Below are 27,299 nucleotides of genomic sequence, written 5' to 3' on the forward strand. Positions count from 1 at the left end.
CCCCTCTTCCCTTCCCTCCTTCCTGCTACACACAACGGGGACCCACCGTTGTAACTGTTTTTCCCATATTAAAATTAACCACAGTCACGTCGCCACCATAAACCGATTTTGGAACCAGGTGAGTTATGGTTTTCCGTTTCTCTTGCTTTGGCGATAATAGAGGGGATATATCTGCTGCCGGAGCGTTGACTTGTCCGGCCCGGCGAGGCGGAGGAGGAGGAGGAGGAGTGTTTCAACCGTAACTTATTAAATTCCTCCTGACCAGGCTACTAAATGTATGCGCCTTATGTGTGCCGATTTTACCACCTCTGCGATTTGGACGGGTGTCTTTGGGTGCGGGTTTTCACGCTGTACCGAAAACAAATGGTCGATGTAGGTCAGCAACTACAGTCAAAATGTCGTCTTTTCTTTTTTTACTTCCACATTCTCTCATGGCACAAACAGATGGCGTCGAGAGGGGGGATGGAGAGAATGGGGAAAGAGACGCATAAAGGAGTAGGGGCTATACCAGGCCACATTAGCCCGGGTCTGCCCATCACTAATCTATACCCTGAACATACACACAACCCACCTCTTCATGCCAAGACACCGGAGGCCGAGATGTCTTGCTTAGGCCCGTCTTGAACAAAGTTTTTGCCGTTAAGTTGTCGGGTGTTTCTTTTTAAAGATACAGCGCAAGTTTTTTTGTTCGGGGGTGGGGGGATAATGGTTTATTTTGAGCTGACAAAAGTGTCCACAATCCCAGTCTTGAGATAACGCTCGTGTCCGTCAGCTCTGGTGTATGTAACGTACAGTCGAGGCCACATTTTGGTCACAACCCTGCACACGGGATATTTTGACACCGCACCGCACCGGGGAGATGCACTGCAGCAGATAACCTGTAGCCGGGGCTGCTCGCTCCTGTGGGGGAGACAGGCTATCACCAGTGGGCTGACTCGTCACTTGGGCTCTGTCAGAGATCATTGATAGGCCACAGGTACCCTCCACTGCACTAATGAGGGCAGTGCTACTCAGCACTGGCTGCCAAGGGATGTATGTGATGGTCCTGTATGGCTGTCTGGATTCGCATATGTACACCCTCATGTTGGACTGCTTAGTGCCATTTTCTGTGATGACATTCAAAGCCAGAACAAGTAATAACACTGCTGACGACCCATGCATACCTGCCATGCAGTGTGTAATCATATAATGTGGATGGTGCACTGCATGCAGCAAGGCAGCTGCATACTGTGCATACCAGTTGGCAGCCTGGGGCCTATAGATGTGCTCTGATGCAGTTCAGTGTCAGTGCATTTCAGTGGCTGGCAGTAATTAAAAAGACATCCTCCCCTTGCGGTCTGTGGGTCATCTGATTGATGGTCATTTAGATGGAAATATTCAAATGACTCAGCATCCTTAACCAAGGTATCACTGCTGTGCAGATCTTAATTCATGCTGCAGATCTTACTGTTTGCATTGTTTGAAAGTGACCCATTTCTGATGTCAGTTTGAGCAGATGAGGGTCCTGAAATAACACTTTTAACTGACTTAATCATCTCAGTGCCCAAGGGAGTGCAGGGCGTCAACCACTACTGTCCAACTCACCCTTTTCTAGTGCTACTGTAGCCTTTTGTCAGGGGATCCTATTTCATTGCAGCTCTTAGGTTGAGCATGTCCAGCCATTTTTGGTCTTTTTTATTGGCTCATGAGGGTCTGTCAGGTGATGTTGGCCTGGTATTTTCTCAATGTAGAGTCCACCTCCACCTCTGTCTTCTAAATAGTGTATCCCATGTCACTTACTGTAGTTTTTTTTTTTCTGGATTGTTGGATGGCTCTGGCTCCCTGAATGCAATTTTTAGGCTCTTTGACTTCCACTGTTTGATGATAACTTCTCCAGTCTGTTTTTGCTTGAAGGCATCTCTGCAAATTTTAATTTGCTTTGCAAAGTTGCTGTCTCTCAGCTGGCTGCTATATTTGTTGTCCTCTGTGTTAACCTTGTGTTAATGAACCGTCTCAGTGAATTTGCTCTGGCTTGTGATTTTAATGTATTCTGCAGACTGATACAGGCATTGTGTATTGGTCTATGGACCAGACCACTCTGTTTGAAGTGATGAAAGATTGCTTGATCATGATAGAATAGTATTTGACATTATGTATGAAGATCCCATAACTTAATTTAATAATAGTGTCCTGAAAATTTGTCAAGATCAACAAAAAGCACTGGCAAGTTCTCAACAATTCAGTACTTTGTCTGCAGAATTTATGCCTCCAAGTTTAACTGTGCAGTTTTTTATTTTTTGGCTTGACTTATACAGTGATGAATGAATTTTCCCAAGTTTGGATCGATAATGTGTTATTACGCTGCTGCTGCTACTACACAATCTGTATGCTACACAAGGGATCATAAGCCATTCATCCATGGATCATCACTGGCAGGGTTAGTCTGTTGAATGAGGTCCAGTAGTGCTAAACAGAAAGCATGTCAGGACATTCACAGTATTTCTAAATAAAAATAAAAAGAACAATCATCCTTACAGACACTGAAAATTAGACACATCTCTTGTAAATGAAAATTAGGCTTTCTCTTTTTTACTCCATCCTTTCTTTATCTGGATGTGGGAATATAGCTGTGGTTAAAGGTTTAGAATAGCTGATGATGGTGTCAGCACATTGCAGCGCTTGGCTTTGCTGCAGGCAGGGTTAAAAAAAAAAGAGGCTGATGTTTCTCGAAGCACAAAGGCCTAATGTGTAGTGTAGGGCCTCTTGGTTACAGCCAGGCTCAACGACCTCTAGAGTGTAATGCCGGTTTGTTTGTATGTGCTGTGTGAGTGTAGTGTGTAGGCCCATTTAAATGCCACAATGCTCAGGCCTTTTTATTGTGTTACTGAAGCAAATTGACAGTTTAGTCTTTATTTATTATTGATAAATGCAACTTGCTTTTTTCCCATAACATCACTGTCAGAATATGGTCTGACTTTTAAGAAGCATCAGAGTAAATATGATTGTAATTCAAAACAAAAACAATAAAACAGGTGGATGGGAGCCCACCTCGTGTCTTTTATTTAACAAGACTGATAGCAACTCTTTCTTCAGTGCCCTATATTCTAGCCAATATTTGTAGCAAACATCAGCAACAACTTTTAGTCATGCTTGCAGCTTGGCTGTAGGGAGTAGTGTCAGTCTGTTAGTCCACCACTTCTGTGCAGACTGAAACATTTCAACAACTATTGGATGGATTGTCATTAAATTTGACATTCATGGTCCCCTGAGGATGAATCATAGTGACTTTGGTGATCCTGTAAATTTTTGTTTAGGTAAATAAGTCCAACAGCTGTTGGATTGTCATGTGGTCCCCAGAGGATGGACTTTTGTGACTTTCTTAAGGCCGTTGACTTTTTCCTTCAGTGCGGGTTAGGGTTAGGGTTATTGGATTGCCGTAAATAAATTAGGGCCATAAATTGATTATTTTAATACAGAATACTTTTTTATGAATTTTAACTCTGCTTCATGGAGTGTATGCAGATGGAGCTTTTAACAGACAACTCCAGTATGTAATGCTCATTAGGTGCGAGTCATGCCTGTCACTTTTGGTCTCATTGGTGGTCTGGCTAAATGCTGTCCTTGCCAGCTTTTGCTGTGTGAAGTTGTTACTAGTTGTCTGGTGAGTTGGTTTGTGCCCGTCAGTCCTCCCAAATCCTGCCAAATTCTCTGCGTGAAAAAGATTAGCAGTGTTGAACTTGTTTTGCTGCAGTTTAACAGAACATGGTGTTGTACAATCTGCAAATTATTTTATGGCTGAAATTATTTTTGAATATTCAGTCCTCAGTTAGACAGACTACTGCTTATCTTTTTCTCCATTTCCCTCTTTTATTCTGATTGTATCTAGATTATTAGTCCCTATATTGAGACATGATTGGACCATAATCATCTGGGCTGACAGTGGGTGTAGTGTTGAGTATACAGTATGCAACAATATTCAGTGTTAGCCTTTAGCCTTCAGGTCACTGGAAGCCCCCTTTCACTTAACTAACTACCACTTTCCAGCATAATGCAGAGCAGTGGCCTAGTTCATGCCCTCTTGAATGTAATTTCAGCTGTGTGTGTGTTTGTGTGCATGCATTGTGTGTATATGTGTGTGTGCACGCTTATCTGTTTTGTCTCTTTCTCTCACCGTATCTGTTTCCCGTTCTCTCGTTCCCTCTCTGTCCTTTCACACTGTCTCTGTGTCCGTGGCTTTTGTTGTGACATTGTGCCATACTCGGGCCAGCGATGCTGAGCTAGTTATGAGTAGTTTTACAGTTAGTGATGTATGTTCAGCTTTGCTACACCTCTGTGGATGGATGGTGTAATGCTAGAGGGAGTCAGAGACAGTCCCCCCCAATTTACAGTGTTGGTTTGATTGACACCTGGTGTTGCTCAGCCCTTATTGCTGATATAGAGTTGACAGTGAGGCCATGAATGGGTGAAAAGTATTGTATAAGAGTATTGGATAAAAAAGTTGGTAGTTAAATCTCCTTTTCAGATTTCAGTGAAGGCCTTCTAGATTTAGTTTTGGGGGAAGGAAAGAATATTCAGTTTTTCTGATCATTTATTATTCTTTTTTTGAAATAATAACAAATCCCTGCTACAAGCCACATAATTGTTTTTTCTTTTTCTAAACAAAACATACACCTCATTACTATCATCACAACTTGCTTCAATGGATACAGTCCTCAGACAGTGCTGTCAAATTGGCTCAGTCTCAGTATGTGTGTGCAAGATGCTGAGAATTAGCTGTAATACAGGAGCTCATAGTGCAAGAATGTAAACCAGTTCACATTAAACAGATAATTAATGCTGCAAGGTCAAGAATTGATAGTGAATAAATCACAATTACCCAAGGGGATGCATGATATGTCTTGATTTGTCTAAAACCTATAAATATTCAATTTAGTAATAATAAGACAGAGGAAAATGATCACAATTTAGACACCTAAACATTATTATTTTTATTTTTTTTAACAAAGACTTCACAAAGTAGTTGCTGATTAATTTTGTGTAAATCAACTTAATTGATTAATCGACTAATAGTTGCAGCTCTAGTACATTTAGAAAAAGAAATCCATGTGGCAAATGTGCTGTTTAATCAATTAAACACTGTGCTATGAGAAATTTAGCAGCAGCTTTAAGTGATTCCAGTGATACATTTTAGAAAGATTGTGAATTTTAGTGGACAGCACAGCTTAGCTTAGCATCTTCAAGACTTGGCAAATGCACAATAGTGCGCTACATACTTTGCATGCAGTGGTGTTAAAGGTTATGTCCTGTCTGTGACATTTTCTATTACATGCTGAGTAGCGAATCTGATCACTGTGCCACGTGAACATTAAATGAAATCTGTAAGAGAGAACTTGGTTGGGCAGAGAACAACAGATCAGTGAAGGAGTGATGGGGATAATACTGGAAGAGAAAAGATAAGAAGGAAGTGATGAAAAGGGGGGAAAGGGAGAGAGAAAAAGGGGGAGGGGGGGTTTCCATGGAAACATGAGGAACGAGTGATGGGAGAGAGGAAGAGAAAGGAGTGATGTAGTTTGAAACTGTTAGTTATAAAGCATTGAAACAAAATGGTAGGCCCACAGCAGCATTTAACAGAGCAACCGAGCCTACGTAGATTGAGACTTTAAATTTTCTCTCATAATTTCACGTGATTCCAAGTGATTCTGTCTGATTGTTTCATGCCATGATATTTTATCAAGCTATTACAGGTGAATTTGTGACATAAAGGTGAAACATGGTACGAATAAAACTGAACCTGGGACCGATGTTCTAATGCTGTTAGGTTGGTTTGGATTGATGACCTATTAAACATCAAGCAAAACCAGACTTATCTGTCTGTTCTTTCATATCTGTATGAAAGACTGAGAAATTGAACACAAGGGCAGTGTCATGAAACTGTTTTAAGATGTTTCCAGGAACAGCTAACATGCCACAGTTTTGGGAAATTTGGTGTTTATCCCCAAGAGACAGCTCATCATGAATATATTATACTGTATACCTGCCTGAAGCGCTGCAAGTGTAATACCTTAAATCTTTAAATCTGCCATTTACACCTCCTGTAAACTGTGATGGCATATATCATACATGCTAATGGTGTCAGATCAAAACCTATTTTAATTTAATTCCTTTTTCACTCCTTTATTGGCCCCCATAACAAAAAAGGAAATATAACAGAAGTAAGTGAGCACTTCAGATGGTCTGTCCTGATTCCTCTGACTTCATTTTTTCTTAATTCTGGGGAATTTCAAGTAAAACGTGAGATGTTTATGGGCCACTGAAATACAGTTCAATACAGGGGCGAAGGTGGTGCTCGACCTTGGTGCTCACTGCTTCGATTCTACCATTAAAGATGGAGTTAAATTGGCAATTCATGTGCCAGAGCTGTTGTTGATGTCGGCTTCATGTATGTTTAAGGAGAGGGCTTCCTCTCTTCACAGTGCACCTTTGAAAATTTTTTTAACAAAATCTGAGATGTTGGATCTGATTCAGTTTAGCCTGTGGAGCCTGAGTGATGTGCATTTTACATAACTGTCTTTGCCCTGTTAATGTATATAAGACACCAAAATGTATACAGGGAGGTTACATTTACCCTAACTTAAGGCTTTTCAAAAAGTCTTTCCCACAAAGAGGCATGACTCACTCCAAATGCAGCTACCTACAGTCAAGATACACCCTAACTGATAGACGGTATGGGGTTGGATTTATAGATAATGAGGTATAACCATCTGAGATAGAAAGATGGGCGACCATAGCACAAGGTTCACATCATTTTCACGCTCATTAAACCATTCAGTGACCTTTTGTGCTCTGTATGGAAGAATTTACATTTGTTATGGGCCAACATATATTCAGGTTGTTCTCTTAATTTTTTTTTTTTTTTTTTTACAAGATGTAGAAAGACAGAGTAGACATCTTTTCAATTTTCTCATGTTCAAGTAATCAAATATTTAAAGTATTTACTGGTCCTATAAATGGTGCATGAATGTACTTCAGCTCCGCTACACAGCAATACTATGACTATAAACAATGTCGTACTTATTTAAGCAGAGTTTACTTTCATGTGTTCTCACAACTTACCATGGCAAGAAAAAGTAAGTGAACCTTTTGGAATGATCTGCATTTATATATACATTAGTCTTAAAATATGGTCAGATCTTCATGAAGTTACAATAATGAACAAACACATTGTTCTTGTCCTTATAGAAAGCATCATTCAAACATTCACAGTGTTGGCTGGAAAAAAGTATGTGAACCCCTCGACTAAAGATAGTAACAAAAAGAGTTATCAAACCTGCAGTCCAATCAGTGAGACATGAGTGGAGGTGTGAGTTAGAGCTACTTTGACTTGTAGAAAACACTTAAACATTTTGATCAATAATTATTGGTTTGCATGAGAGGGTTACAGAGTCATTTCAAAGAGCATAGATATTCATCAGTCCGCAGTCAGACAAACTGTCTATAAATGGAGACGAGTTAGTTCTGTGGCTACTCTCCCTAGGAGTGGGCGTCCAGCTAAGATGACTCAAAAAGCACAACACAGAATGATCAGTAACGTAACAAATAACCCCAGAGTAACAGCTAAAGGCTTAAAGGAGTCACTGGCGCTGGTTCACATCTCTGTTCACAATCCTGCCATACGCAAATCATGGTTGCATGGAGAATAATGTCCTGACATGGACACCACAGAGGAAGCTGCTGCTCTCCAAAAACAACATCACTGCATGTCCGAAGGTTGCGAAGAGCAGCTTGGCCCTTCACAACACTACAGGGAAAATGTTTTATGGACTGATGAAACTAAGGTTGAATTGTTGGGATGAACACGCAGCACTATGTAGGGTGTAAAAGGGCACTGCATACCAACATGAAAACATCATCCCAAAGGTGAAGTAAGGTGCATGGAGCATCATGATTTTCTGGTTTTGCTGCCTCGGGACCTGCACTGCTCACCATCATCGAGGGGAAAACAATTTAACGTAGGTATCTTACAGGATAATGTCAGGGTGGCTGTCCACCTGCTGAAGTACAAGCTGGTTGATGCAGCAGGACAATGACCCTAAACATCAAAGTAAATCTACTACAGAGTGACTTCAAACAAAGAAAATCCACCTGTTGAAGTGGCCCAGTCAGAGTCCAGACCTTAATCCAGTAGGGATGTTGTTGAATGACCTGAAGAGAGCCGCTTACACCACACATCCCAGGAATATGGCTGAGCCGAAGCAGCTTCATAGGAAAAATGGTCCAAATTCCCCCTTATCAGCAGCTTGACTGAGGTTATTGGTGCCAAAGGCAGCTCAACCAGTTATTAAATCATAGGATTCCCTTACTTTTTCCACCAGCACTGTGAATGTTTAGTGGTAGAGTTCAATAAAGACACAAACAATTATAATTGTTTGTGTGTTATCAGCTGAAGTGCATTGTGTTTGGTAATTCCAAAGGGTTCATTTACTTTTTCTTGCCACTGTATGTTTGTGTGTGAAAAGTGAACTTCATGTGACCTTTTGCATGTTGAATCTCAAAGGGAAGACGACAAGTTCAAGCTATGTTCCTTTAATGAGACAAAACATGAGATTACAACATGAAGTGTATGGTGGCTAATTTACGGTTGTCTGTAGATGCTTATGAAGAGCTCAAACAAAATGGCCTTAAACAGAACATTTTAAAAACGGCATCTGTGTATGTTTAATCTGAAAAAGTTTAATGAGGGTCCATGCAAAGTTAATGGAAGTTATAAAAAGCTTAGTGAAGGTGTGCAAACTTTGTCCTGTTTATGGTGACACTCCACCCGCGTATCATCTCTGATGGCAGACTTCCTGTCCGTTGCTGCCAACACATGGGCCACTGGGTAGGAATAAGGAGAAGAGATTTGGCACAGCCACTTGGAGCGCTGCCCATTCTCACACTTAATGCACACCTGAACCACTACTGTAGAAACTGCATGTCAATGATTGTCACCTTCAGGAAACAGCATCTACTCTACCATACCAAAAAAACTCTGAGGTAACTAGCATAGCTTCTTTTCAGAATTGCAGCCAAAACATTGAGCAAAACACCAGCTTCACTGAGCTGAGGAAGGTTAACTGACTGTTTAGTCCTGATGAGTAATTGTTGTTAATTGTTATCTCTTCAAACAGGCTGCCAGCCGTAGTATTTGCTCCTGTCCTCTGTTGCAGGATGTTTGGTCAGTCTGCGTGTGTTGGCTCTAGTTCTTTGGGGTCAGCTCGGTGCGTCAGGACACTTTCACCTTTCAGAGAGGTCACTTGTGTTGGTGGGTGAAGGCTGTTGCTGCTGTGGTCATTTGCTCACTGGAACAAATGACAACACTGAAAAGTTTCTCCATGCTTTACAGCCACACTATCAGGGTTTCAGCTAGAAATATATCACTGCTGAGTCTGACACAAAATCGTAATGGTTATGGTAATGTTGGGACATTTGCTATAAAATACAGCTAAAATAGGTCCACTCCATTCCTTCTTTGTGCTCTAGCCTCCAAACTAATAATCAGACTCTTATATTCCAAAGATATTCTGGGCCCTGTGAAGTCAGCTCCTCTTGTGTATTCTCTTATTGTGTATTATTTTTGTGTATTTTGTTTACTCTTCCTGTGCCCTATGAGGGCATAAAATGACAATGTGTCATGTTTTCGACTCTTGTGTTATTTGTCGCTTCAATTTCAAATGTGAGCACATATTGTACCTCATTATTCAGTGCTTCCAGTGCACGTGTTTTATCACTCATGTAGCTGGATCTTAGATGTTTTTGATATTGATTACTTAAATTTAGTTATTAAAGTACTGAGTCCGATCCCGCAGCTCATACTGAGATACTGGTCCAATACCAGTGTTCTCTTTTCCCAAAATTTTAAATCTCTATACCTCATGGTTTCAAACTCAGCTAAGCAACATTTTATGTAAATTAACATTTAGTCAGGGATTTCTGTGGCACTAAGATAGAGCTTTTGACCTGCAATGGCTGAATGAATGTAAGTAGCCTAAAAGATAAAACACTGAATTAGGATTACATTTACAAAGAAACTGCATTCGGTGTGGAGCAGTCACGTCTCAGCAAATACACGATCCACTTAAAAGGTCAGTATCATTGCTGATACAGAGCCTGTGTATGGAATCAGTGTATCATTATACTGTACCAGTGTCCAGCACACAAACTGTGTGATGTTTGCTGCAATTTGCTAAAAAAAAGCACACTCCTTCTTAGAGTCACAACTCTGACACACCTGATCACACAGAACTGGTACACATATTTTGAGATTAAGAGTGATTTTAACTTTACGAAGATATCACTATCTCTGATGTTCATAGCAAATACATGTCCGTAAGAAATCATGTTCCTTAAAACTCCAGATTTATCATATTTTTAAGTTTCTCCAGTTTCACAATAATCTTGTAATAGTTTATATAAATATATATATATATAGTTGTAATAGTACTGTGCATCCATGGGTATACTGCAAGCAGGAACTGCTAATGGCTAATTCGCCAGACTTTTTAATGCTGCCACTTTGCCAGAATATAAACAAATTTAGGCTTAAAACGAACAAAAAAATAACAGGACTCAACCTGTAGCCCACATTGTAACTCACTGAATCCATGGGGACACGGAAGAGATGAGGAGAGTGATGGAGGGGCACAGTTGTCTCACCTCTGCGATACACTGGTATCAATCTATCTTTGGCAAGATAACATCGGCCCATCTATCAGTTGCACTGTACTGTTGAGTGCTGTACTAGTTGTGAAGAGTAAAAGACGAGGGCCCTTTAGCAAGTCTGTGAGCACAACACAATATACCTGAATGGAGCTGTTTCCACCCTACAATGATTAACATGGGTGATTACAGCTGATGCTGATAGATTATGATGTTAGTGGTTGTGTGTGTGTGTCTGTGTATAAAAACCAACAATACCATTCTTCTTTTTATTCTCCTTTTGCTGCAGCCATGTTTGTGAAACCTCAAAATAGAGCGAGATATGTTTTGTGCTCTCTTTCTCCCTCACTCGCTTCCTATTTTTTTTTTTCTACCTCTTTCTGTTTTTCTCGCTCTAGCTCTCTTCCCCTCCCCCTCTCTCTGTTCCTCTTTCCTCCTCTCCCTCTTTCATTCTCTCTCCCTCCCTCCCTGTCTCTCGCCTTCTCTCTCCCTTTTTTTCCTCTCTTGCTCTCGGTTTCCATCACGCTTTACCCCTCCCTCTCCTCTCTCTCTTTGCCTCCCTCTCTCTCTTTCTTTCTCTCTTCCTCTCTCACGTTGCACACTGCCCCTCCCTCCCTCTCTCTTTCTCGCTCTCACGTTGCTCCCTGCCCCATCTCTCTCTCTCTCTCTCTCTCTCCCTCTCTCTTTTGCTTTCTCTCTCTCTCCTTTTTTTCTATCTTTTTTTCTGTCTCGCTCTCAGTCTCTCTCTTTCTCTTGCTTCTCTTGCTCTCCCTCTACATCCTCCCCTCCCCCACTGCTGCCTCTCATTTTCTCTCTCTCCTCTCTCCATTTCACTCGCTCACTCACTCACTCACTCACTTACTCACTCACTCACTCACTCCCCCTCCCATCCCTGTTCTCTTTATCTCCTCCCCTCCCTCCCCCCTCAATCCCTCTTTCATTCCATGCAATCATCTGTTCTCTCTCTCCCTCTCTCTCTCTCTCTGCTTCCTCTATTACGCCCCATTTTGTCCTCTGCTGTTTCCCTCTCTCTCTCTCCCTCTCTCGCCTCTTTCTATCCTCCATGTTCTCTCTATCCTGTTGTTTACCACACTCCCCCATACCATTTATGATACAAACTTTATTCAAAAAAATGATTTTCTATCAGAAAAAACAAACATGTTTGGGGTAGAAACGGTTATATCTCTAGAATAAAAGCTGCATGTTGAACAAAAAGCTTCCCATCACTTCATATTTGTTTCTTATTTAACCCGTCCATCTTTGGTGCCATTCACTAGCCTCTGATATTCTCATTAACCCAAAATATAATTCCCTGTCTCCTGTAACAATCTGACCCCAAGATAGCCGTTTACCCCAACATGGTGGTTGCTTCTGTTTGTTCATATTCAACAAGTGGCTACGTGCAGGGCCACAAAACAACCACAAATGACAGTGGTCATCCTCAGGGGAATGTAAACTATATGAACTAGGTGACTGCTTCACCTCTGTTTCACACAAAGAGTGACCTCATAAACTGTGCTGTTTCTTCTGCACAGCTGGAAGCTGCAACCATTTGATAGTCGGTTGAGGATTTACTGCAAGTAAAATACAAGTGTTTCTGCCTGGGCTGGGCAAGGTTTAGAAATGATTCAGTGTTATACAGTTGCAAAGTGGGATGAGCTGTTTCAGGTGCCCGTGGTCCCGGATGTAAAATTCCCATTCATTTTCTCCATAGAAAATGTAACATGGCTCACAGCTGGAGCACCTGTCCAGGTTAAATCATCAGAAGATGAATAACTGTGTTAGAAGATATTTGGTTTCTTTGATAAAAAGCTGAAGGTACAAGCCAGGCTACATAAAGGATGAGGCAACTGTAAGTAACTACAACTCACATTGTGCATTTTGGCAAAGAACATCCGAACATTGATCGTAAAAATGTTACATGCACTGACAATGGCGGTTTACAACTCTAACAACAAAGTGTTTTAAATTTACATCCGCTTTGATTTGCACCTCTGACTGGCTGCCTACTCCATAGCAACGATGTCTGAGGCTCATGGGTATTGTAGTATTTTGATTCGTCTTCCAGGCCAAAATTACAGACGGAATATGATATCTCAGAAATTAAGTTGATTCAATCAGAACTGGTGGTCATAACATAAACCTATAGGATCATTATTATCTGGGGGAGGCCTGTGTTTCTATATTAAATAAAACTGAGGATATTGTTTAACAGAATTGGGAAAACACTTGAATTTCCTTACAGTTACTAAAATGATACTATTTATGGGCCCCTACATTGGGAAATATACAATATGTGTTTTTCTACAAACCCTTTTTTCATTTATCAAAAGAAACCATAGTTCTCTATCACTAAATGTTGTCTAAACATTTGTTGCTGTACAAGACCTTTAAAAAACTACAGTCTAAAATTAACAAAATACTTCAAATCAAGAACTGTGAGTAAAAATCTAAGCAAATGTTGCCTGCCAATCTATGGTGGTTGACAGTTTTCGCTACCAAAGAATATTGAGGATTAATACCCAGCCCTAGGTGCTGTTCTTGCTGTTTGAATGATACTTTTGACAATACATCTTAAATTAACAATTATTTTCCTTATCAAATGGTTGATTATTTCTGGATTAATCATTTAGTCCTAAAAATTACATAAAATAATCAAAAAAATGGCCCTCACCTTCCCTGAGTCCAAGATGATGTCTTCAAATGTTCTGTTCAAATGTGCAATGACATAAATCAGCAAATCCTCTCATACAAGAGGCTGGAACCAGTGATTGTTTTCTTCTTTGCTTGATAAATGACTTAATGACTTAAGCAATTATTACAATTGCACAGTTGTTGACCAGTACTTTTCTGTTGACTGGACCCACAGTGGAGCTAACGTGGCTGCCACAGCTATGGCCACGCAGGTTGTCACTGGTTCACTGATAAAGGTCATAGGTCAAAGGCATCCACATCTGTTTGGGCCAGATCTGACCCTCTTCAGTATCTTTTATCCAGATATACTGTATCTAGAAAGAGTCTGCATCCAGTTGAGACAGAAGAGTTGACAACTGGCATCAGGATCTTTCCCATTGGCCACAGTTGGTCAGATTTCGCTTCCCCCTTCCATTTGATTTTATCTCTAGGAAACTGCGACTGTGACAGAAACAAAAGTTTGTTGTTGGTCATACAGTCAGAAATTTAGTCTGCATCAGATCCAGGGACAAATGTACATGAGTTTGGAAAATTCATTGCGTTGGATTGTGTAACAACAATGCAATGTGTCTTCCTTTCATTTTGGGTAAAACATTTATTCATATCTTAAACTTTCTGCCTGTGGTCTGATCACAGACCAAACAGACAAAATGTATCTCTGTGATCATGGGAAAATATCAGATACAACAAAATAAGTACTTTTTACAGCTGTAAACCAAAAGTAAAAATGAAATAATTGTACATGAAGTTACTCAGGCAGTTTAGTTTAAGAGTCCGAAGCAAAGGTGAACTATGCAAAAGAAAACTGACTGAACTGAGTTGAGTTTCATTCTGTTGTACATATAGTTGTATTTTTTGCTTTATTGCATTACTTGTAGGATGTCTTAACTTATAATATTAAAATCAAACTGATATTTTTTTTATTTAAATTTTACAGACTGCATTCAGTGGAAGCGTTTTGTGCTTGACTGGGTTATGATTGACAGGAGATGGGTTGTAGCGTAACCACAGAGAACGTTAGCTTTTTGTGTAAAGTTTTATTTTGGAGATGAAAACATGGGAATCACTGAAGCTGAAAGTAAAGGCAATACAGCCCCAGTCGTCACAGCTCAGCTCTTGTACTTCTGAGTGTGTGCTTTCACATGAAACAGTGAGAAACACACTAAGAAAATGAGGAGAAACAAGTTTTTATGACAGAAGAGATAATTATCAAAATATGCAAAGATCTGGAGTAAAAAAAGATTGAGATTTTTATTAGACAGACTTGGAACCAAATCCACACATTACCCACCAACACAACACTACTGGTGCTAAGAAAAAAATCCCCTAAAGTTTTGAGAATAATAATAAAAAAAAAAATATATATCTTATTTTGTCTTGAACCAAAAGATATTACGTTTAATGTAAAATAAGTTTAAAAAAACAAGAAAACTTTCACATTTCAGAAGCATGAACACCTGAATCTCTGTCATATTTGCACAATAGAATAAGTTCAACGTTTAATCTGTGATTAAAATTGTTGCACATCAATGTACTGTTGATCAACTAATCAATCAATGCTATTGGCTCTAATTCTAATTGAGAAAAACCTATTTAGGTTGTGAATCAAACTATAGTTTTGGCATTTTTCTTTTCTCTCAAGCAGTGTAATCATGAACAGTATATGGCTTTCTCAGGATTTACTTTTTATTCCTCTTTTTATTTTTATTTATTTATGAATTGATAGAAGCTTCTCTTGTCTATTGTTCACTTATTTAAGAGTTTGATTAGATTCTTTCAATCAGATCCTTGGTTTCTTGAGTGATCAGTTATCTCCTTCGATTTTTCTTAAACACACCTGCACCTAGATCGAACACCTGTCAGTGTCTTTACATTTGTATTAACGGTGTTGAACTCAGGCTGACATTACTGTAGCTGTGTTCTGTGACATGGGAGGATGTGTGACTGATGGAAATGGAAGGATGTTAACTTCATGGAAATTAATGTTGTGACTTTACAACATAGTGTAGAGCGGACACACCTTCAACATACCGTGCATTGGGTCACACACTCATTAATAATGCATATCACCCTCTACAATTACAATCTGCTGTCCATTCATAAGATTCACGTCATCTTAGGGAATCACAGCAACATGAATATGTCTTTGGTGTTTTTTTAGAGCTGAAACAATTAGTCAAATAATGAATTAGTTGGTTGACAGAAAATTCATCTGCAACAATCATGATCTTTTTTTTTTTTAATTCACTGGTTCCAGCTGGAAAAATGTGAATATTTGTTGTTTTTTTAGTCTTCTATGACATTAATCAGGATTTTTGGACTGTAGATCACACAATACAAGCAGAGGATGGTACCTTGAGCTCTGGGACAATGTTCACTATTTTATTAGATCAGACAATTAATCGATGAATCGTGACAATAATGGGAAGATTAATCCAAAAGGAAAATGTTAGTTGTAGCCCTAGTATGCATCAATCCACATGTCTGAAGTAATACCTGCTAAATAAATACATGTAGAGTTTCATATATATAGTGTTTTATTAAAATATGATTATTTTTTTTATGTATTTTTTTTTTATTAATTTCTTTGAAGTGTCAGTCAGTCATTAGATTACAATTGTCTGATTTCCCGCCATGGTTTGCAGCCCTGTAATTTGCAGCTTTTGTGTCGTCTCAGTGTCATTATTGGCGGGATATGCATGACCTTTGTGGCCTCCTGGGCCAACGTTGGCACCGTCTCACAGCTCCACGGCCATCGCATCTCTCTATGCGTCCCTAATTTGAGTGGCGGTACGCTGGTCATGAGATGCTGTGAGAAGAGATGAAAGTTCTTCACACTTGAACCTTGATGTTTCCTGAAGGTGTCAGTCAGCAGCCCTGTGTGTGTGTGTGTGTGTGTGTGTGTGTGTGTGTGTGTGTGTGTGTGTGATTGAGGCCAGGAGATGGATTCATGGGGCTGCTTGATGCATCATTACGAGTAGTACAATATCTTTATTTCCTCCCTTAACTCTCATTTTGTCTATTTCTTCCCTTCATCTATCTTCCATTTCTTCTTTTTCTTTTACCGCATTCTGCTCCACTCTCCCCATCCCCCTCAGTCGCTTTCTCTCTCTCTTTTCTCTCTCTCTCTCTCTCCCCTCCACCCCCTCCCCTCTCTTTTCCTTCAGTATTCTTTCCTTCCGCTCCCTCCTCCTCCTCTCTCTCTCTCTCTCTCTCTCTCTCTCTCTCTCTCTCTCTTGTCTCTCTCTCTCTATCTCTTCCATTCGCTCATCTCCTTGTCAGTCACCTTCCATCTCTTTCCCTCCTCTCTCTTCTTCCCCTCTCCTATCACACTCTTGCATCCGTCAGTCTGTGCACGAAACAATCCTCCAACACTTTTCCCTACTCATAAACCTTACTTGATAAATGAGAGAGTGAAAGATACAAAGGCAGAGAGAGAGCGGCAGAGAGAGACAGAGAGAGAGAGAGACAGATGAAACACAGAAAAAGGAGTCAGCAATAGATGGAGCTACAGGAATAAACAGATAAAGGAAGAGAGACAGACAGGGATAGGCAGAAACAAAGACAAAGAATGACAGACGAAGATGGAGGAAATGCCGGTGAGTGAGGGGGGGCAGCCTGGTGGATCCATAATTTCAGACTGATATGATGTTGGTTTTATTTTTGTTGTTGGTGTGTCTTGTGACTTTGAGGTGACTTAGCCCATTTATCACCAGACTATCAAGGAGCCTTGTGCATCAGTGACGTATGAGCTGTGTGTATCTTTATAAAACCTGCTGGCCCCATGCTCATTTGTCGGGAGAATATTTGTTTGTTTGTTTGTTTGTGGTGTGTGTTTGTGCTGGTGTGACCAGAGTCACTACCAAAACTGTGTTGAAAAAGAAGGAGAAGAGAGGGGGAAAGGGGGGGGGGGTTGTGGAGGCGGGCAATGTTAGCTCCGCCTCCCCTCATTCCTCACGTATAAATAGGAGTCGAACATAGTCTATTCCCACTCAACACTCACACTGAAGAATGAGATCCTTAAAGCACCTGAAACCTCACAGCAGGAGGAGCGTGGTGAGTTTATTGGCTCTCACTCGTAGCATGTTTAAGAGGTGGCGGGCAACATGGGTTTGATCCCACTGAAGCTGAGAGACAGGTAGAGGACTGCTGCCGGAGATGCTTTGATTCTCTTTAGGTTTTCTTTGTTTTTAAAGTTCCCATTTGCCGATTTGTTATTTCTCACTAATTGAGAATTATCTCTGGCATTAACTCATTAGCACCTTCTCCATTCGTCCTGTTTGGAGCTTTTGTCAACTCTTCTTCTCTCTCCCCCCCCCCCGTCTGTTTCTCCTCACAATGTTTTATCTTTCATTCTGTCTGGCTTTCATTTTGTCATTTTCTTTCTCCCTCTGTCTACTGGTTGCTCACTGCCTCTCCCTCCCTCCCTCTGTCTCTACATAATATCTTTCTTTCTCTTTCTTCCTCTTGCTCTCTTTTGCCTGCTGCCTCACACTCACCCTCTCACTCTTTCACTCAGCTCTCCCCTCCCTCCCTCTCCAGTGTCTTTTTTTCTCTCTCTCTCTCAGCCTTCCTCCTTCCCTCCTGTCTCCCCTCCCCTCCCCCTTCTCCTTATCTCTCCTTCATTCTCCCTTTACCTTTCATTTTCTCTTTTTTCTTTTTTTTCCTCTCCCCCCCTCCCCTCCACTAGACTCATGCCTGCTTTAAGCTCTCCCTCCCTCCCTCTCTCTGTATCTGCTTTTTCCTCTTTCCCCCCTCTGTTCTCTCTCTGCTCTCTTCTGTTTTTGTTTCTTCTCTAATCTTGTTCAGTTTTTTCTTTCTCTTTTTTTCCCCTCTTGCACTTGAACGTGTGTGTGTGTGTGTGTGTGTGTGTGTGTGTGTTGTGTGTAGATCAGTAGGCCATCTAATCCCCCACAACACACACACACACACACAGACACACACAAGCCATACATGGTTAGCACGCTGATTCAGGATGGTGTCTTTCATAGTTGCTCTGTGTCAGTCACTTGATCTAAAAGTTTGTGTTCAGACCGTCTTGTTTCAGGTTGACTTGTACCAGAACGAGTGTTTTGGGAATAGGTTCGTCTCTGTAGGAGGAAATGTGTACGCTTCCTAGTGATGCAATAAAGGGCTCTTTAAAATCAAACTCTGTTTCTTTCTCCTTCCCTCTCTCTCTCTCTCTCGAAAAACAATCTGATTGAAATTGCAGACATCTTGATTGTAGCCCAAGGGTCCTGTGTCGACAAATTTGGGCTGTTTTCATAAGTTCTCAACAGCAAGTGTCTCAATTGTTTACTTAGCTTGTTATAACCACTTTTGTTTGTGAGGTAGACCTTAGAAATTGGCTGGAACAGCAAAGCTTAAGATGAAAAAAATCTCAAATATTTCCCCTTAATAAAATAGTTATAACAGTTATAACAAAGTCAATTTGATGTTTATATCTCCAGAGTCAGATAAATATTTGTTAATTGCTTCTTTGCCGTGCTGATGTCTTGACCATCTGCATGTGTGTCTCTTTCTCCTCCAGGAGGAGGCGAGCCGGCGCCTGGGTAGATGTGAGCCCAAGGTAATGGCCAGGCTGGTGGACATAGGCACACAGACAGATCCAGTAGTTGTGCTGTCCTTGGCCCAGGCCGCCGTGCTAGGTCTCATCTCCCAGAATGAAGTGTTCGGAGCTACTATTGCACCCAACGGCTTCTACACCGGTGAACCCAAAGAGTCCCCTGCACCCCCAGTAGACGGAGTCGACTACGAGTACGCAGACCAGCTTATCGGAGCCAACGGAGATTACTTAGGAGACAACTTGGGAGAAGACGGTCAGATGCAACCCAGCTGCAGTCAGAGGAGGTGGCAGCAGGGGCCGCCTCAACATCCGGACGGGAAAATGGTTGGCCCCGATCGCCACAGCCTTCAAGGCGGTGACGTGTCCTCGTCCCATGTGAAAGGGGAAGGGGTGAACTCTGGAATGTCCTCCTGTGTCCACATGCTTAACAACATGGCTCCCAGAGGAGGTTTAGTACAAGTGGATCCAGCCACCCTCAGAGGCACCAACAAGAACTGTGCAGAGTGTGAGCGGGAAGCAACGAACCAGCAGCAAGCCAACACACACGTCCACCCTCCTCCCACTCAGGTGGGCCACAGAGGAGGGGAGCAGGGCCACAGAGGACTGCAGGGCCAACGCCCTATGGGGGGACACGGTCGAGGTGGCCGGGAGGATGAAGAAGAGGTAGAACACCAGGGAAACAACATGATGAAGCCCACACAGCAGGAGGAAGCTATCAGCAGCTACTTCCAGACCAGTGAAGTGGGCAGCTATGACTCGGGGGAAATGGGCATGGGGGGCGAGTACGAAGATGGCAGCCAGAGCATGATGTGGACAGACGGGAGTGCAGGAGGGCAGCACCAGCCGCCTCCGCACCCCCAGCCTCCACGTCGGCACGGCGGTCGCAGAGTAGACCGGCTAGATATCAACATCCAGATCGACGAATCGTACTGCGTGGACGTGGGAGACGGTCTGAAGCGCTGGAAGTGCCGCATGTGTGATAAATCTTACACCTCCAAATACAACCTGGTCACGCACATCCTGGGCCACAACGGGATCAAACCACACGCCTGTCCACACTGCGGGAAGCTCTTCAAGCAGCCCAGTCATCTTCAAACGCACCTGCTAACCCACCAAGGTACACGGCCCCACAAGTGCACCGTCTGCAAGAAGGGCTTCACCCAAACCAGCCACCTGAAGCGACACATGCTCCAACACACTGACGTCAAGCCATACAGCTGCCGCTTCTGCCGCCGCGGCTTTGCCTATCCCAGCGAACTGCGAGCGCACGAGGTGAAGCACGAGCGGGGTCGCTGCCACGTGTGCTCGCAGTGCGGCATGGAGTTCCCCACCTACGCCCACCTCAAACGCCACCAGACCAGCCACCAGGGCCCCCACACCTTCCAGTGTACCGAGTGCAACAAGTCGTTCGCTTACCGTAGCCAGCTCCAGAACCACCTCCTGAAGCACCAGAGCCCGAGGCCTTACACCTGCTCCCAGTGCGGCCTGGAGTTTGTGCAGCTCCACCACCTACGTCAGCACTCACTCACTCATAAGGTATTGACACCACCGCCGGACACTTCTGCTCCCACCCAGACATGCCGACTGCTCTTGTTACAGGCACGCTGTAAATATTACATGTATAGATCATGACACTGCTTTTTTTTCTCGTCACGTAAAAGAAAACGATAGCAGAGAGCAAAAGCGAACAGACACGCACACAAAAAAAAAGAGGCAATATGCGATCACCAAAGGGAGGCTACCTCACCTCTGTTGTCTAAACGCCATACCTCAGTTCATCTGCTGTCCTTTACCCACTGAGATCTGGGTGAAGTAGACAGGTAAGAGCACTTCCCCTGGCAGGCAGGCATCCATCCTGCGTCCTGAATCCTTTTGTGTCTTTATGACGGGTTTTTGTTGTGCCTGAAACTTCCCGTCAGATTTCTGAGGTCAAAATAGAAGAAATTAAATGTTCCGTTGTAACATGCACTCATTAACACCCAGCATAAATGTTATTAAAGTAAAATCAATGACAGACATTGTTGCATTGACAGACATTATTTTTAAAGGTTTTTATCATTGTAGTGCTTGATCAGAAATGTGGCAATTTTTTGTGCAGTCGCCCAGAGTCTAGTCATCACCCATGTACTGTTCAATAGAATGAGCTCCAGGATGTGTCTCCCCTGGACGAGATCAGGAGAATTGAGTTTCTAGCTTCGAAAGAGTTTGTTGTTCATGTTAACAAACCAGGACTGATCTGTTGCAAGATCCTCAATCCTACTGTAAGCTTTAAAAAATGTCTTTTCTTAAAAATCTTTTTTAATTACCTGTGAAAAAAAAAACTGTGAAATAGCAGAGGAAATGAGATGTAGAATAGACACTTAGTGTTCAGTGCTGCATTTTCACAAGGGTTTGATTCTGTACATCCAGAATACCAGGCATCCTCATGTCCTCCTCATTATAATCCTTGTCTGAGTGAACTGTCTGTAATTGCTCAGTGCCCCCTGCCTATTCCGCACACATGCACGCAGTTACTCGCACACACAGGTGAGGAAGAGAGAGAAAGGGAAATCACACACAGTGAAAATGCTGAAATCCTTAGGAATCAGCTGAATTTTAGGACTTTGAGGACGACAAAAATCCCTAAGACACACTCATCATTGAAACGGGAGAGGGTTCTGTGTTCTCAGTGGAGAAAATGTTCTCTTTTGAGGCTTGTGTTTGAGCCTGCTGTCTGTTCACTGCTCCCCCTGGTGGACAATGGCAACACAGCCCATTTGTTGTGCAGACAGTGGGTGGACTGAGAGTCTGCCAGATTTGTCTGCTTATACAAACACGGTCTCTCGACCAACTAGTGACCTGTAATACATATTTGTTCTTCTCAATAACCCAGAATCCACTTATTCAGCACCTCTTGTTTGTCGACTGACACTGACTGCAGAGTGGAGTGTATGGTGCAGCAGCACATTCATGTAGACAGGCCTCAAAGGCCTTAGATGTTGTGAATGGCCTGCTCCTGTGTCCCGCTTCTCAATGTTTACGCATTTCCTGTGGCATGTGGTTGAGAATATTATGGGAGCAGTATAAAGACACGTACAAAGGGCTTTTGCTGTTGTACTGGAGTAACCTCTTGGTACACCTAAAATGGCTGCCATGGATATTTATATCAAAGAAATGACAGGATGTGAATACCATTAAGTTAAAATGTTTAACAAAACTGACAGCTGACATCCCAGAAAAAAAGGTTTCTTTGCCATCAAAGCACATTGTCCTTACGCTGTATACAGTATACATGATAAAAAACCGACAAGCTGGTCTGTCCATTGGAGTAAAGCTGTAAACCTCCCCTGTAGGTCGTACGTAACAGGAAGCTTATACATCTCTTGTTGTTTTTATGGATGAAATTAGATATTAAGTTGCAGTAGCAGAAATTAAGCCAGAGGTTTATACTGTGCCACCCCCTCAGACAAAATTGAGACAACTTACCACCCCCAATGCCCCCACACTGTTCCAGAGATAAACAAACCACGTTGATGGAACAGTAATGTAGAAAAATCATTGATAATACGTCACACAAATTGATTATGTCACTGCTATTATGCTTTGTCTCACTACTTCGCCTGGACAATCGTCTCAGTGTTTTAGAATTACAGTTCCCTTCATTCTGTGAGGGATGCAAACAGGAAGTGTACAGTTGCCATGGATTCAATGAGTTGGCTACAACTTGAGCACGTTTTTTTTTTTTTTTTTTAGCCCGATATTTGTTTATATTTTGACAAACTGGCAACATTAATTAGCTGTTTGCAGTTTCTGTTTGCAATACACCAATGGCTGCTCAGACAAACTATTACTGGATTATTTTGATACTGAAGAAATCGGTCTGGAGTTGTAAGAAGAGGTTTTTTTTTTTTTCTGATTTCCCTCCGCAACCCCACTTCAAGTCTCTCACACCTCCCCCTCACAGTTTGAAAACCTGTCAATTAAGTAGTTAATCCACTTCTGTTGCACTTGTAGTAAACAATGTGACAAGGGAAAAAAACACAGCAATACACATTGCTATGCGGGAATGACTAACCCTCTCCTTCTGTCTGGACTCTGCAGGGGATGAAAGGCCACAAGTGTGACGTCTGTTCCCGAGAGTTCACCCTGTCTGCCAACCTGAAGAGGCATATGCTCATCCACAACAGCGTGAGACCCTTCCAGTGTCACGTCTGCTTCAAAAGCTTCATCCAGAAACAGACCCTCAAGACCCACATGATTGTCCACCTGCCTGTCAAGCCATTCAAATGCAAGGCGAGTATTTGAGCCTGATTGATTAATTGAAAAAAAAAAAAAAAAAGGTGAGATCCTCGGTGATAATAGCAAATGTAAAATTTTCAAATTAATTTTGGTGTGAAATAAGATGTTACAAGTCCAGTTCAATTAAATATAACAGTATTATATGAAGAGGAGAAATGAGAAAATATGCTGCTAGGAAACGGCTCAAAAGGGTTTTATGCTTTGATGTCAGTGGTTCCGGCAAAATCAAATTCACATTCTTACAGTGAGAGAAAATCCCAAAGGTTAGAGCCAACTGTCGTCAGGACGGATGATTTTATCATTAACTTCCATCTCCCAGTAACTACTTTGACATATCTTTTATGTTGATGTTCGTGCTCATAAATGTCACTATTCTAAATTATTTTTGTTATTTTTTTCAGGTATGCGGAAAGTCTTTCAACAGAATGTACAACCTGCTGGGCCACATGCACCTCCATGCTGGCAGTAAGCCCTTCAAGTGTCCTTACTGCACCAGTAAGTTCAACCTGAAGGGGAACCTCAGCAGGCACATGAAGGTCAAGCATGGAATGGACGTTTCACCAGAGGGACAAGGTGAGGACCGCTGCACGTACTGTCATTTTATTTTTCTTCGATTTAACCTGTATTTATCCAGAAAAGGTTGATCGAATGTGCATGCTTTTCTTCAGCAGTGCCCAACCTCACATTCACATCCAGACAGCTTGGTTTTTATTGGTTTCACGCCCCTTTTTGGTTCCTAAGGGGTATCACACAATTCCCACCAGTGACCCTCTGATCAGAAACCTGCTACTGGTCTGGTCATGGTCGGACGGCTTTGAAGTGAGCATCAAAAAATATCTAAAACACAGTCTCTCATCCGCACATGCCCACAAATATTTTTACGAAGCGTTTAATTGTAATTTTTAATTTTGAAGTAATACGTAATAGTTTCTGATGATGCGTCAGTGTGCACAAAAATAAATAGGCTTTGAACCCAGCACGAATACGTCACTATGTTTGGACCTTGTCATACTCAGCCTGAGCTGCCGACCTCAACCAAAGCCTGTTTCATAATATGCGTTGTTTGGCTTGGCTTTGTTTTGGCTTTTCTTTTTCTGTTAGAGCTCCCTGCTCTTCATGGGTTAAGTTCAATGTTGATTTGTTTTTTGACCAGATCGACATCCAACATGATGTCGTGTATTTCCTTGCAGAATTCAGCAGCATTTGAATCAGAATTGACACTTATGGCGTTGCCTGCTTATTAATCAAATTTGATCTTACATCACACACACACTTCTGTTGAAGCAGACTAGAGTTTTTGAGTGTTATACTCTTAATGAAAATTACCTACGGGTATTTTTCCAGACTTTAACTATGATTGTTACTTTATTGAATCATAAATGTTTAATGGTACTTTTTTTTTATTTCAGAGGCTTTAAACTGGAAAAAAAGCTATAACCGTAAAAGGTTTTGTAGCACAATCATAGGAAATTAATGATAACTTTTATTCATTCAAGGCAATAGCTCCTCATATCTCTTCACATTTAAGCAAGAAAACGATGTTAAGCATGATGGGCAACTCTATTGGAAATGTTGGTTCAGGAATTTCTTCAGCATGGTAACTAAGATTGTACCTAGTTTAAGGAGGAAGGTAGCTTTGGAAATGTGCTTTATAATACTTCTATCTTTGTGTTTTCCAGAAGTTCTTCCAGAAATGGAAAGCCAGGGGGAGTATGAAGGACAGAACTTCAGCTTTACATCACCAGACAATATGGACAACGGTGGCTCCCAAAACCTCACTAAACTCACTACAGCAAACATGGAGGACATGGAGGAGTATTACAACTTTGGCAAGGATACAAGCAGCTACACTACACCTTGAGTGATGATGGACCAGCAAACATGATTTGGGTTTTTTTTTTTTTTTTTATTCCAAAGCAGAAGGAAATCACAGATTTGTTGTCAAGGCTTTGGGAGACTTTGGGGGAAGGGTTTTCTTTTAGTTATGGCCTCCTTCCAGAAGAGCCAGAACTGCCGGACTCTGATGGGAGGCCAGGAAGCAGACACACTTCAAAGGACACGTTTCAGCTCTGTTGCTTATAGCAGAGACGCTGAAACTGTTGACATGGTCTGGAGCTCCTTTTTGGGGATTACTACGCGAACCAACTCCAAGACACTCTGTCTGGTGGACAGTGAAATCTGTATGTTGTGTGTATGTATCAGTTATTTGAAAAGAAAAAAAAAAGAAAAAACGTTGCAGTTGCAGAGCCATCAGTTACATTTGATGTGATAGAAAACTGTTTACCATTTGCCATTTTTGTCATTCACAACCAATGTATGCCCTTATATTTTTGACTGAAAGTGCCAGCTAGATACATTTGCAACTAAGCTTCCACCGTGTCAGCTATTTACTCACTGTATATCGAACTTTTGATACATAGTCACAACATACTCATAGGTTTGAATGCTCTTACTAAACAGTTCCTAATTGTTGTTACCTGTTCCTGCCCAGCCCTCAGTTTAAAATTTAAACAGGCCGGTCTTTCAGTGCGTTTGTGCTTTTTGCACAGGTCATTGTAGTCTTTTTCTTACCAGGGCACTTACTACCAAAGTTGCTACTGTCCAATTTCGGCTGATGCCAGAAAACCACGTTGCCGGCATGTCAAGCCCTCTCACTGTACAAATGATTCTGCAACATGCAGTGTGTTTACCCCGTTTTTGTTTCACATGGTTTAGCTTTACATTAATAATCAATCCCGTGTAGTGAATATACAGCTCTAGTTTTTGAATTACTGAGTGAACAATACAAAGCACTTTTTCATTGAGACCCGTCATTTTTCTGTGAAGCCCATCTTCAGTGAGAGTGAACTCATTTGCCTCAAGGAGAAGAGCTTGGGGAAATAAGATCGTAGAATCTTCTAAACCCCATAACGGCAATATTATTAAAAACAAACAGATATGCTTTCTCAGTAGGTTTTTGTAAAGTGCAGTTTCCTTGATATGGGTATTCCACAGTTGTCAGTTCAAATGAGAATTGAGGAATGAGCAGTTTGTATGGAGAATCAGCAGTTTGGGTTTTTTGTTGTTTGTAGTTTCAGCACTCTTAAATCCAGGGCTGTTTGCACTTTACTTTCAATTCAATTAATTCAGAAAGATATGTTCCCTCTTCCAGTGATAGTTCAGGTTATTTGACGTGAGCTTCTGTCAGATACTTATCTATAGTCAGTGTACTGTCTGCAATAGATTAGATCGATGTGCTTCCGGTTTGGAGGAGTAGTCACAAGTAGTGACAGAGAAACAGAGTGATGTACTGCTGTTCAGGGGGTCAGCAGAAGAAACGTGTTTTAGCCACTTCAACATGCCCACTGAAAAAAAAAAAGCCAATATCAGCTAAAGCATACACTTTATTTTGAATATATTCACTGCTTTATCTTGCCATAAAACAGCCCTTTTCTTTGGAACTACATTCTCTCAACAGTTGAACTAATGTATTACTACGCACAGGTGCGCTAATGCGATAGTTCAGCAGTTGACAAAAATGTAGTTCCAAAGGAAAGGGCTGTTTAACGGCAAGATAAAGCAGTGAATATGTTCAAAAGAAGCATACACTTACTGCAGGTAATACACTGTCTATGTACGACTAAGTATATAATCTGACTAAGTACCTCACACAACCCCACGTCAAACAACCAGAACTAGGAAAAAAATACTGAATGGATATTAAATCCAACATGCGGATTAAAAAAAAAAGAAAGGAAATATTTGGCGCTCCTGGTTACATTTTGTAATGGTTGAATTGAAAGTGGACTGAGACTAGTCCTGCTATTCATAATTCTGTTTTGGGGAAGACAGTCAGCTCCCCCTGTCCTGCCATGCAGGTCAGCCTTGATATGCACACTAAACCAGAGGAATGGTCTACTAGTTCTTTTTTTCAGATGAGGAATATCAAACTGAGACCTCATGGAAATTGACCATGAATTATTTAATAAAGGTTCTCTAGTTTAAATGATGGAGACTGGAGTCGTAATCTTTCACTGTGTTTTGGGGGGAGGAGGTGGGTGGGGTGTTCCTGCTGCTTCCCAGCTACAGTGGCCTCTGAAAGTATTCA

General features: G+C 41.6%; 1 protein-coding gene across 2 annotated transcripts; it reads left to right on the forward strand.

Annotated features, from left to right (window-relative positions):
- znf710b (zinc finger protein 710b) lies at nt 1–27,200 on the forward strand. 2 transcript variants are annotated; one of them, XM_023411997.2, is made up of 5 exons: nt 1–118; nt 18,899–20,470; nt 23,015–23,206; nt 23,614–23,785; nt 24,892–27,200. In XM_023411997.2, exons 2-5 carry the CDS (start codon nt 18,941–18,943, stop codon nt 25,071–25,073), a joined length of 2,076 nt encoding a protein of 691 aa, XP_023267765.1. In that variant the 5' UTR covers nt 1–118; nt 18,899–18,940; the 3' UTR covers nt 25,074–27,200. The 2 variants fall into 2 exon arrangements, with proteins under 2 accessions (XP_023267765.1, XP_023267764.1); XM_023411996.1 differs by lacking the exon at nt 1–118 and adding an exon at nt 17,380–17,424.
- The last annotated feature ends 99 nt before the right edge of the window (nt 27,201–27,299 follow it).

Source organism: Seriola lalandi, unplaced genomic scaffold, assembly GCF_002814215.2.
Source record: "Seriola lalandi dorsalis isolate HSWRI2012SDOR001 ecotype SW California unplaced genomic scaffold, Sedor1 jcf7180002054474, whole genome shotgun sequence".
NCBI lineage: Eukaryota > Metazoa > Chordata > Actinopteri > Carangiformes > Carangidae > Seriola > Seriola lalandi.

Excerpts from the sequence above, each read along its gene's own strand:
- znf710b (XM_023411996.1), top strand. The coding sequence starts at position 17,380 with ATGAGATCCTTAAAGCACCTGAAACCTCACAGCAGGAGGAGCGTG. Across the intron at positions 17,425-18,898 it reads CTCACAGCAGGAGGAGCGTG|GAGGAGGCGAGCCGGCGCCT; the intron begins GTGAGTTTATTG and ends TTTCTCCTCCAG. Across the intron at positions 23,207-23,613 it reads TCAAGCCATTCAAATGCAAG|GTATGCGGAAAGTCTTTCAA; the intron begins GCGAGTATTTGA and ends TATTTTTTTCAG.